This window comes from Phalaenopsis equestris, unplaced genomic scaffold, assembly GCF_001263595.1.
Source record: "Phalaenopsis equestris unplaced genomic scaffold, ASM126359v1 Scaffold197958, whole genome shotgun sequence".
Taxonomy (NCBI): Eukaryota; Viridiplantae; Streptophyta; class Magnoliopsida; order Asparagales; family Orchidaceae; genus Phalaenopsis; species Phalaenopsis equestris.
This window is the reverse complement of record NW_018217902.1, coordinates 395,294-408,089: the sequence shown is the minus strand read 5'-3', so window position 1 is coordinate 408,089 and position 12,796 is coordinate 395,294. Positions and strand designations below refer to the sequence as shown.

The 12,796-nt window shown below is 33.8% G+C and overlaps 2 protein-coding genes across 2 annotated transcripts; both read right to left on the bottom strand.

Annotated features, from left to right (window-relative positions):
* Positions 1 to 1,169: 1,169 nt before the first annotated feature.
* LOC110035508 (non-specific lipid-transfer protein P5-like) lies at positions 1,170 to 11,179 on the bottom strand. Its single transcript, XM_020739737.1, has 2 exons — positions 11,059 to 11,179; positions 1,170 to 1,878 (listed from the first exon to the last, which is right to left on the bottom strand). The coding sequence occupies exon 2, from the start codon at positions 1,854 to 1,856 to the stop codon at positions 1,476 to 1,478; it is 381 nt and encodes a 126-aa protein (XP_020595396.1). The 5' UTR covers positions 1,857 to 1,878; positions 11,059 to 11,179; the 3' UTR covers positions 1,170 to 1,475.
* LOC110035507 (non-specific lipid-transfer protein 1-like) lies at positions 8,626 to 11,038 on the bottom strand. Its single transcript, XM_020739736.1, has 2 exons — positions 10,660 to 11,038; positions 8,626 to 8,934 (listed from the first exon to the last, which is right to left on the bottom strand). The coding sequence occupies exons 1-2, from the start codon at positions 11,034 to 11,036 to the stop codon at positions 8,925 to 8,927; spliced, it is 387 nt and encodes a 128-aa protein (XP_020595395.1). The 5' UTR covers positions 11,037 to 11,038; the 3' UTR covers positions 8,626 to 8,924.
* Positions 11,180 to 12,796: the final 1,617 nt, after the last annotated feature.

The window sequence follows — 12,796 nt, the reverse complement described above, 5'->3', positions numbered from 1 at the left end:
ATATATATATATATATATATATATATATATGTAGAGAGAGAGAGAGGGAGCATATGCGGTTAATTTTATATGTTCTAATTTGTTGCCATATATATTTTTATAAATTTCATTAAATATCTACTTCCTTTAGAATTATTATAGTTTCTTTTAAGGTATTGAACAAATTTATCCTCAAACTGTCATGCATAACTCATATCCAAGGCCTTGAGCTTATTTGGTGCGATGACGTTTTGAAAACACAACAAATCCGTTTGAGTAAACTATGTTTTGGCAGCTTATGCGTTTTCAAAACGCTAAAAAAATATTTTCACACCGAACCTAACTAGGTGCGGAGACAGCTTTCTGGTTGCAGTCTAGCTTTTTCAAGAAAAAAAATTTGTAATAGCCACCGTACCTAGCTTATTAGCAGATCATTCAATAAACTGCAGCTGCCCCAAACAAACCCTAAGACTTGATAACAGGAGATCTAAGCTCCCAACTAATTATGAGTTAACCTGAAACATCATAATAGTAATTAAAAAAAAAACACTATGTTAAAATGAAAAAAAATATAAGACCTAGAGTATCCAAATTAATAAGGATAACTCAATGTTTAAATTTATTTCAGGATAAATAAAACATAAAAATAATTAGGTAACGCTTCTAATGTACTAATCTTAAAAGCAACTCTAATAACATATATAAATATCTTGAACAAAATTTGATTATATGGCATTTAAAATTATAAATCAAGCTAAATGATTTCTACCGAAATTTCTACCATTATTTTTGCCATATTTGACCCAATTCTTCTTTTGGCCTTGTATATTTTATACAAATATCTTATACTTCCACAACTTTATTTTCAAAACAATTAAAAAGAAAAATAAGGCTCATTTATCCACATGCCACTCCATTCTTATATATTTACACATTTAACAAATAAAACTTTACATTCTACTTCTATACCACTCAAACTTCTTATACTACATAAAATAATTTATTATTTAAATTTTTAAAAACTGAAAGACACATTTTTATGCATAGGTAAGGTACATATATACTAGTAGAAATATAAATACATAAAAACTAAATGATATGTTCCCAAATCTTTTAAAATTTAAACAATCTTATAATTTGGTTGAGTTTTAATTAATCACTCTTAAAGTTGTCTCTTTTAAGGGCAATATTAGATATGGAGACCTGACGTACTTATTCCAATTAAAATTCGACATTTCTCTTTATCTAAAAAATCTGAGAAGCCTAATGTCCATCCATGCGGAGGAGTACAAGATCATGATTGTACTGAAAATTTTTCTTGAGTACAATCATGTTGTATTATAAGGCTTTTCACATCAAAATATTTATTTGAATTTTTTTTTTAGTTAGTATAACATGATTCTGCCCATGAAAAATTTACAAGTAAAATTATGTTGTAGTCCATGTTGGGACACCCATCCAAATATTTTCCCCCCTTCTAGTGTCAATTCATCAGCTTACTTAGAGCAGTCGACGGACAAGCTGATAAGGCAGCCAATATCCACTCCGCACTTGCCGGGAATGGAAGCCAGAAGACTTTGATTCAGCTCGCCGACTTGCTGGGCGAGTAATTTAATACAGCTACAAACAGTTCTGCGGTCCTCTGCAGTAATCGCCTCCGCCTTCAGTTCCTTCGCGCCGCCGCTACAAGCCGCCGGCAACTGGCCACCGTGCTGCGCGTAACCGACACAGTTTATGAGCTTGGTCGCCACTTTGCTGCAAGGAATAGCTGACTCGACAGTACTGATTGCGATGAAGGTCATCGCCAGGAGAGCCAGGACTAAGCCTCGGGCTGTAGCGCTTGCCATTGATGGATTGAATGGTTGTGTGAGGTTCATGAATGGCCAGTGGAGGCTTTATATAGAAGACAAAAGAGTAACGTATGCATATCATTCCATTCTTATATATTCACATATCGAACTTTTAAATTAAGATTTTTACATACTTGTACAGGACAGTGAAAAAGTTATGTGGCTTCAATTTGATGGTAAATTAATTCTCTTTTTTTTCTTATACTCGATTCAAAGTGATAAAAAAAATCTCACTGATTAGTCCTATTGTACATGAAATATAAAAAGGCATTAGGTATTTTAACAGAAACATATGAGGTTGGGAAATATTAATAAAAAGAAGGATTGATATGCGTGCCCCGATCAAGTCCTATGAATTCAGATATCTAACACCAAAATTTGAGTTTTTACATACATACCACCATACCTATGGTTGAAAAGGTTTATTTCACCTTCTAATTGTAGAAATGGTAATATTTTTGATGTGATGAGAGATTAGAGTGGTTTAACTGTAAAGAGAAATTAAATTTTAGTTGTTAGGTACGTATAAGCAAATAAGGATTGAGCGGAATATGTAAACGCTACCTTACCCCCGGTCCCCAAATAAAAAAAATAGTTATATTAGTTGCTACTTTTGAGCTTGACGTGGAACTGATCCAATTTTTAGGAAGTGGATTCGCGAGCACTTAGGAGAAGGTAATTTCCCTGTGTTCGTTTGGTTCTGCTTCTGCAGCTGAACTAAACATAAGTTATTTATGTGACATTTTGGCAACAGTCACTGTTCATTTTAATGGCATGTACCTAATAAATTGGAAATTACATCAATTTATTTGGTTTATTTTTCAATGTACCATAAATCACGAGACTCGACCCAATTAAAATAATTTTACTCATATATATTCTAGACTTTGGTTGATGTTCTTAATTGTGATTGGACAAGAGGTTGACGAAATATAATAAATATATTGATGAATTCAAATTTGTCCTGTGAGTCATATTCAAGGATCGGAGCAATGGGACTAGAGAGGAGAGATTGAGAGATCACACCCAGGCTTGCCCCTCCGGGGTGAATCGGTGTATTTTAGGGCTATATGGCTCATATTATATACCATAAAAAGAGATTACAAAGATGGAAATGAGGGAGGATCTCCCTCTAAAGTTTGGGTCTATCTTCGAGAGCCAAAAAGCCCCCGTTACAATTGTTGGGCCCTCTATTTATAGAACATAGAGGGCCACAATGATAGACATTACATTTTGACCCTTGCTATAATGAGGGGGTTGCAAAATATTTTAGTTTTTTCATATTTAGTGACTACTTTTAGCATCCTTTGCAGATTTCTCCTTTGGTCGGTTGAGATGTCGTCGCTCAATTATTCTGTCAGGCGACCTGTGCTTTTGTTAGCGGTCTAAGTGTGGACTCTATTGGTGGTCTGATATGGATGGATTGTCGGTTAATTTTTGGCAGTAGGTATAAGATGAATGAACGATTACCTGAAAAAATAAGGAGCCATAGATGGCCAGCCGATCTTTCATTGACCGCTGGCCAGAGATGGCACACCGACTGGGGGGTAGGGCTCTAGCTAATTGGTTGAAGAATCACAAGCCTTCATATTATCCGTCATACATGCTCGTCCGCTATTAGTTGGCCAAGATATTCCTTTGTCAGTCGACCTTAGGCCACCCGCTCGCCCATGAGTATTCTAGCCAAACATGTACCATTTGATTGGCCCTTCAAGCTGCTTTGAGATCCATGCAGACCCCTTTAAGGTGTATATATTAAGTTCTCAAATTTTCTTGCTCCTTAATACTGACAACTACGACAAGGACAAGTAAATATTTTGGAAAATAAAACGATTCCTACAATAAATTTTTGTTTAGTACCATAAATAAACTTAATGGATTTCCATGCCCATGACCATTATATAGTGAGAACCAGAGGGGCAACTTCATCATCTCGAGTTTGTTCCTCTTTTGGGTCCTTTATTTACCGTTTGCAGTTTTGTTATGGCGAAAGGATCCAACTCCCCGCTAAAACCAATGATAAAGCTAGAATGCTACCAGCTTTCTGGTTCAGATTGCGTCAACTTAAAAGCAAGCCTTCGAGGAAGAGGTTGGCCAAGTGGCCAAAACCTATCGATGGAATCAAGGTGCAAAAGTTGTCTGATTAGATTCATGGTATTCTGGAGAAAACCTTACCCATGGCTGGCAGGGAGCAGGGTGCCTCAGCAACCAACCCACCAAATAAAACTTCCTTTGAGGCATCAACCCAATAGAATGTTCTAGTCGACGTAGATGACCCTTCTAGTTGTTACTCATCAAGTCGACAGAGATGACCCGTCATCGACAAAGAAGGAGTTAACATATGATTTTCCATCCGACGATGTTGGCAAGAAAAAATTGGTTTAAAGTGATGGGTCTTCGGGAGATTATGTGATGTGCGTTGTAAATATTTTTCAATATTACTATACACACACGACAACACTAATAGTAATATGTAATTCAATCCCAATAAAAATAAATTCAGTATAAATAATTTTCTCTTTTAAAATCTCTAAGCTGCCAAACCCCGAAATAATAACGCAAGTATACGTATCGCTTAAGTAATAAAAGGCTCTAATGGAGTCCTAAGTATCGATCCCACAGAGAATTGGAAATTTTTATGGTTATAATGTTAAACAAAATATTCAAACTATAAAATACATTATTCAAACTATAAAGCTTAAGAAAGCAAAAAAAATCTAAAGTAAATTTAATGTGCGCTAAAAGAAATGCAGTGAGAAAAATTAAGTTAACTAAACTAATTGTTAAACTTCAAAAGTAAACTTATAAAGACTAAATAAAGTTTTTAAACGAAGAGTTCAAATTTAAGAAAGCATTCTTCCCATTTACAATGAGTTTATGAAATGTGAAGAAATTAAAATCATTTAAAATACATATATAAAAATTATACTGTGTCAAATAGGAGCAATCGTATTCTTTACCCTCTGAGAGTGCATAAAGAACATTAATTAATCTAGAGTTTGGTCCCTAAATCCGTGGTTAGGTTGAGAAATTACTGGATGCCACTCCAGCACTCTCACTTCTCCCTCCCCCGAGGACAAATAATCTCGTTTTAGTTTCCAAGAAACTAGACCAAATTAGAGATTTTAATCTGTCCCCTTAAAATGTCCAATTTTGCGCCCATCAAAGTATATTTCCTTATTTATTTGTACATAACCCCATGTATTACATTTTCACCCATGAAATCGATTGTGACTCTTACCTTTGTGTAGAAAGCATAACCCTTTCAGATCGTATGTTTCTCAACAAATTTTAACTTTTTATTTGGTTAGAAGTAAAAGTAAATGAAGATTAGAGTTCAAATCATTACAATTTATTGACATTTAAAACCTTAAAAAACAAAGCTAATTCTTTGCAAAACCATATCTTATTGTAGGAAGAATGATAAAGAAGACTACTCCGAATTCATGATAAGGACACTACAAAACAAAGATTTCATACATAAAAATAACCTTATGAAATAAATAAAGAAAAAAACACAACTTATCTCACACTCCTTGCCAAGCAAATCCATAAAAGTTCCCTTCAAACATTTTCTCTTATTACAATAACACTCAATTCTCTCTTAGAAGTATAATGAAGAAGAAATCACTCACCTTCCCTCTCCTCTTACAACCTTAGAAGAAAATCCTTTCTTCCCCAAGACTTCTCTCTCACGTCAAAAATTCTCTCAATCTCATGTCAAAACTTCTCTCAAAAGGATTTCAAAATTCCCTAAAATTTTTCCCCCAAAAGTCTCATCTTTTAACACCACGAGACAAGCCCCTTCATCCAAGCGACAAATCTCTTCATTAGAGAGCATTTGCAAAGTGTTTAGATACATTCAACCACTCCATAAGCGTTTGAATTGTTTAGGACTTTAAAAATAGCTAAAAAATAGGCATGAACCGCCTTACTCCATCTTAATTCGTCTCTAGCGCTTTTGGCGCCAGTTCTGGCTCCAGTCTAATGAAGTCCGCACTGTTCTCTGGATTCTGGCACCTCTGGCACTAATTCTGGCTCTTCTAGTGTTGCTTCTTTGTAAAATGGTGCCTCTGACACTAGTTTCTGACACTTTGGGCGCCAGCTCTCCGGAAAATGACACATTTGACGCCAAGATCATGAAAATCTCAATTTTGGCTCCAAATTTCCTCCCTTTTGCTACTTTTTTACTCCAAATGCCTAAAATCGATATACCTGTAATAAAAATATGAAAATAACCTTTTTTAAAGTGCAAAATAACCTTTAAGTGCAATATCACCAAAATAAACATAAAATATATAAATAAAATAATACATCATTTTGGTGTATCACGAAACGAATTGGATCCTGGACACAATATTTTACTTTTTCATTTTTGAATAGGCTGATGCTAACTGACAACTTTTCTTTTCATAAATGAGGTGGTAACCCAATCCTGTATAAACTTTTTGCTCCTATAGTACTGACCGGTTATGAAGAGGATGTGGTCAATCACCCCTCTAAACTAGACGAGGTCCTAGGTAAAACCTTTAAGGTACGTTGGTCATCCCCCAAGACATTAACAAATCATCTGGAGTAACTAGAGGTAAAATACCATGTTCTAAAAAACTTATAACTCCTCTTACAGTAATAGATGGAGATAGTTTAGATAAAACTTGAATTTTTGCCAGATCTACTTCCATGTCATTTTCTGAAATTTTATGCCCATGCACAATTTCTCCTGCAACCATGAATTGACATTTTTCTCAGTTTAATACTAGATTCGTCTTTTCATATTGTTCTAGAACTTTCTCTAAATGATTTAAACATATTTCAAATGAAGTTCCAAACACAAAAAAATCATTCATAAAGACTTCTATCCCTTTTTCAATAATACCTTTAAAATATCACAGACGTGTTAAAACAATCAAAAGGCATTCGTTGAAAAGCAAACATACCATAAGGACTAGTAAAATGGTAATGATATATGATGATAGCCTGTATATCCATTTAAAAAGCAAAAAATATATGTGCCTAGCTAGCTTATCTAACTTCTAGTCAAAAAAATGGTAAAGGAAAAGTGATTTTTTCTGGTGGCCGAATTTAATTTTTGATGATCTATGCAGATTGACCATCGAATTGCTTGTTTTGTTGGTATTAATTCATTACTCTCATTTGTCACTATAGTTAAATCTCCTTTCTTTGGAACACAGTGAATTGGACTCACCCAAGCACTGTCTGAAATAGGATATATTATTCTCGCATCTAACCATTTTAAAATTCCTTTTTTTAACAACTTCTTTCATCATCAGATTTAATCTCCTTTGAGGATCAGCTTTTGGTTCATGACGTTCTTCTAATAAAATTCTGTGCATACAAATCGAAGGACTGATTCCTTTAATATCAGCTAATAGTCATCCAAATGCTTTCTTATGCCTTCTTAAAATTTCCAATAACTTTTATTCTTGTGCTTCAGTTAATTATGAGAATAAGATAACATGTAATGTGGATAAATCTCCTAAAAAGACACTCCTAAAAAGAAATCTCCTAAAAAGACATATTTTAAATTTGTAGGAAGTGTTTTCATTTCTAGTTCAGGAGGTTTCTCAATCGATGAAATCAAGTTTATATTATTATCTGTGGGATCTAATAGTTCAAATTGTTTGTGAACATAGTCCATTTCTTCATTACTCACTTCTATTAATTCATCTTGAATTATATTCTCATCCTCATACTCCAAATGTTCATCTTCAGTTTTCTTTTCAAATGTATTTGTGAAATATTCATAGCTTAAATAATCATTAATTTCCATTCTGAAGTATTCATCATCTCTTCCTATTGCTGGATATCTCATTGACTATGGAATAATAAAGGTGACCTCTTAATCGCTAACTCTCATCATCAATTGTCCATTCTGCACAACTATTAAAACTCTTACATTGGCAAGAAATGATCTTCTTAAAATGATTGAAATTTCTTGATCATTTTAAAGGAAACCAAGTACCTCACTTTTTTCAAATGTATGACTGTTGGGGTTTTTTGGATGATCTTTTAGGTGATATGCATATGTGACACATATGAGCTTAGAATTACGTTATTTAAAGACAACAGATAACCTTTTTTTTATAAAGTCTACTGTCTTCTTGTGATGACTGATTAGTTAGTTTATATTTTGTTCTCTAACACCTCACAGTTTTATAAAACTTGTATTAGTATTTGTACTATTCATTATCACGAAATGTTGCATCTAACTTTTTGTGCTTTGTTGGTTTAAACCTTAAAAAAATATTAGCTTGAAGACTTTTGATATCTCTAGAGCATTGTACTACTATTGTGGACTACAATATTCCTTGTTTACTTCGACATAGCCATATAGCTATGGGAGACAATTTTAAAGGTGTAGAAGAAGTAGAACAAAAAATAGTGACTTCTTAAGATGGGTGGATGGGTTCGAGGATTCCATCACCGATAGTGATCCCGCATGGAGAGTTTTTTTGGAGGGCGTTATCTCGTGATATTAACTAAGTGCATTTTAAAAAAAATATTATCATATTATTAATTGTTATTTTAATGGTCTTTTGTTTTATTTTGATTGTCGTGTTACTCGTTGTTTAGTGATATATATGTTTTTATTTTAAATAATTTAAACTTGATATTTGCTTTCAAATATGAAATATATTAGCAAGATTGGTTCTGTTATAAATAACACTATACTACATAGGCATAAAGGTCATTTTTTTTAAATGAGAACTGCAAAAAACAAACAGACAACCCAACTTCTCTGCAGCAGCAGCTAATACAACTCCCTTGCAACAACTTTTTAAAACAGACCATAAGTCTGCTAATCACAAATCGTTCAAGTTATTATTGGATTAACAAAGGATTTATTCGTTTAAGAACGCAGTACAGAGATCGATCAACTCCAAAGTGATACAATAAACTAACGGAAAGTCATAGTCAAGTTGGAAATAAACCAACTCTTACATTACACTTACAATTTAATATTTTTTTAGGGCAGTTTTGCCAAGCAGCTTATTATTAACTATAGTCAACAACTTGAAAGCTGAAATGCATTATTATTTCAGTACTTAATAGATCACGTCCCACCTCGGCATCTCACTTTACTCTGTGACAAGAAAGCCATCGGATTAACAAAGCTGTAATCAATAACCGTCGAAATTAATTGACATAAAAACAAATATGAGCTCCATGTTTTTTGAAATTTTTAGATTTGCATATGATGAATATATATAAATAATCAATCAATATTTATTATAAGGAATTGTATAAATTTCCCAATTTGTAATACTCATTTATGATCGAAGTTTAATTTGATAACTGTAAGTTACAATTAAACAAAGCGGCATTTATATAAATACCATTCAATTCGTATTTATTTACATGTCTAACAACACGATTTTATTTTTGTTTACATTTATACGAACCAAAACATTCATATAACATAAAAACTATCACTATTTAAGCTATATATATATCTATATATATATATAGGGCATATGCCGTTAATTTTATATGTTCTAATGTGTTGCCTTATATAGTTTTATAAATTTCATTAAATATCTACTTTTTTTATAATTATTATAGTTTCTTTTCAGGTATTGAACAAATTTATCCTCAAACTCACATGCATAACTCATATCCAAGGCGTTAAGCTTAAAGGCCCGTTTGGGGTAACTTATTTGGTTTGATGGCGTTTTGAAAACGCACCAGACCCGTTTGGGTAAACTGCGTTTTGGCAGCTTATGCGTTTTCACACCGAACCTATCTAGGTGCGGTGTCAGCTTTCTGGCTGCGATTTGACTTTTCCAAAAAAATAAAAATTTGTAATAGCCACTGTAGCTAACTTATCAGCAGATTATTCAATAAACTGTAGCTTCACCAAACAGACCCTAAGACTTGTTAACAAGAGAGCTAAGCTCCCAACTAATTATAAGTTAACCTGAAACATCAAAATAATAATTAAAAAAATATATATGTTAAAACGAAAAAAGTATAAGACCAAGAGTATCCTAATTAACATTTAATAAGGATAACTCAATCATTAAATTTATTTTAAGATAAATAAAACATAAAAATAATTAGATAACGCTTTTAATGTACTAATCTTAAAAGCAACTCTAATAACATATATACATATCTTGAACAAAATTTGATTATATAGCATTTAAAATTATGCATCAAGCTAAATGATTTCTACCGAAATTTCTACCATTATTTTAGCCATATTTGACCCCAATTCTTCTATTGGCCGTGTATATTTTATACAAATATCTTATACTTCCACAATTTTATTTTCAAAACACTTAAAAAGAAAATGAAGGCCCGTTTACCTACATGCCACTCCATTCTTATATATTTACACATTAAACATATAAGACTTTACCTTCTACTTCTATACAAGTCAAATTTTTTATATCACATAAAAAAAAATTTTACTTAAATTTTTAAAAACTGAAAGACACATTTTCATGCATCGATATGATACATATGTACTGGTAGAAATATAAATACATAAAAATTAAGTGATATGTTCCCAAATCTTTCAAAATTTAAACAATGTTATAATTTAGTTGAGTTTTAATAAATCACTTTTAACCATGTCTCTTTTAGGGGGGAAAATTAGATCCGGTGTCCTGTCGTGCTTATTTCAATTAATATTTGACATTTCTCTTTATCTAAAAAATGGAGAAGCCTAAAGCCTATCATGATTGTACTGAATTTTTTTTTTAGTAGAACCATATAGTATACTAAGGCTTTCACATCAAAATTTTTATTTGAATATTTCTTTACTTAATATTTTCTCCCTTCTAATGTCAATTCATCCGCTTACTTAGAGCAGTCGACGGACAAGCTGATAGGGTAGCCAATATTCACTCCGCACTTGCCGGGAATGGAAGCCAGAAAGTTTTGATTCAGCCCGCCGATATTCTGGGCGAGTAATTTAATACAGCTACAAACAGTTCTACGGTCGTCTACAGTAATCGCCTCCGCCTTCAGTTGCTTCACGCCGCCGCAACACGCTGCCGGCAACGGGCCACCGTGCTGCGCGTAACCGACGCAGTTTATGAGCTTGCTCGCCACTTCGTTGCAAGGAATAGCTGACTCGACAGTACCGATTGCGATGAAGGTCATGGCCAGGAGAGCCATGACTAAGCCTCGGACTATAGCGCTTGCCATTGATGGATTGAATGGTTGTGTGAGGTTCATGAATGGCCAGTGGAGGCTTTATATAGAAGACGAAAGAGTAATAATGTATAAATTATTACTTTTTCTTATACTGGATTCAAAGTTATAAGAAAAATCTCACTGATTAGTCCTGTGGTACATGAAATATAAAAAGGCATTAGGTATTTCAACAGAAACATATGAGGTTGGGAAAAAGGACTGATATGCGTACCGATCAAGTCCTATGTATTCAGATATCTAACACCAAAAGTTAAATTTTTACATACATATCACCATACCTATGCTTGAAAAGGTATATTTCACCTTCTAATAATTAAAATGGTGACATTTTTGATGTGATATAAGAGATGAAAGTGGTTTAAATGTAAAACTAAATTAAATTTTAGGTTTTAGGTATGTAAAAGGAAATAAGAATTGAGCGGAATATGTAAATGCTGCCTCCCCGCCGGTCCCCTCCCCCCCAAAAAAATGAAGGTATAATTAGTTGCTACTTTTGAACTTGACGTGGAACTGATCCAATTTTTAGTAAGGGGACTTGCAAGCAAATTGGAGAAGGAAATTTTTACATGTTCGTTTGGTTCTGTTTCTGCAGCTGAACTATGAATAGTTTATTAGTGTGACAGTTTGGTAGAAGTCACTATTCATTTTAATGGCATGTACCTAATAAATTGGAAATTACATCAATTTATTTGGTTTATTTTTCAATGTGCCATAAATAACGAGACTCGACCCAATTAAAGTAATTTCACTCATATAGATTATAGACTTTCGTTGATGTTCTTACTTGTGATTGGAGAAGAGGTTGACACCATATAATAAACATATTGTTGAATCCAACTCTGTCCTGTGAGTCATATCCAATGATCAGAGCAATGAGACTAGAGAGGAGAGATAGAGAGATCACACATAGGCATGCCCCACCGGGGTGAATCGGTGTATTCTACGGCTCTATGGCTCATTTTATATACCATAAAAAGAGATTACAAAGCTGGAAAGGAGGGAGGAGCTCCCTCTAAAGTATGGGTCTCCCGTTACAATTGGTGGACCATCTATTTATTGAAGATAGAGGGCCACTATGATATAAATTACATTTTGACTCTTGCTTTAATGAGGGGGTTGCATGTTGTTTTAGTGTTTTCATATTTAGTAACTACTTTTAGCATATTTTGCAGATGTCTCCTTTGGTCGCCTGAGATGTCATCGGTCAATCGTTCTGTCATGCGACCTACGCTTTTGGTAGCGGTCTGGCTGTGGACTTTGTAGGTGGTCTGATATGGATGGACTACCGGTTAATTCTTGGCAGTAGGTATAAGATGAACGACCAATTACTTGAGAAGACGGGAAGCCATAGATGGTTCGTTGGTCTTTCGCTGACGGTTGGCTAGGAATGGCGGACCGATTTGGAGGTCAAGCTCCAGCTAATTGGCTGAAGAATCTTAGGCCTTCATTTTATTTGTCATACATGTTTCTCCGCTATTGGTTGGCCAAGATAGTCCTTGGTCGGTCGACCTTGGGCCACCCGGTCGGCCATGAATTAAATGATTCGAGATCCATGCAGATCACTTTTGGGTGTATATATTAATTTCCTTAATTTTCTTGCTCCTTGACAGTGACAACTGCGACAAGGACAAGAAATTTTTGAAAAATAAAATGATTCTTATATTAAATTTTGTTTAACTCCATAAATAAACTTCATGAATTTCCATGCCCATGACCATATATATAGAGCGCCAGAAGGGCAACTTCATCATCTCGATTTTGCTCCTCTTTTGGGGCTTTTA

Bases quoted from the DNA above. Each gene is read 5' to 3' on its own strand.
- LOC110035508 (XM_020739737.1), bottom strand. From the start codon at position 1,856: ATGAACCTCACACAACCATTCAATCCATCAATGGCAAGCGCTACAGCC.
- LOC110035507 (XM_020739736.1), bottom strand. From the start codon at position 11,036: ATGAACCTCACACAACCATTCAATCCATCAATGGCAAGCGCTATAGTC.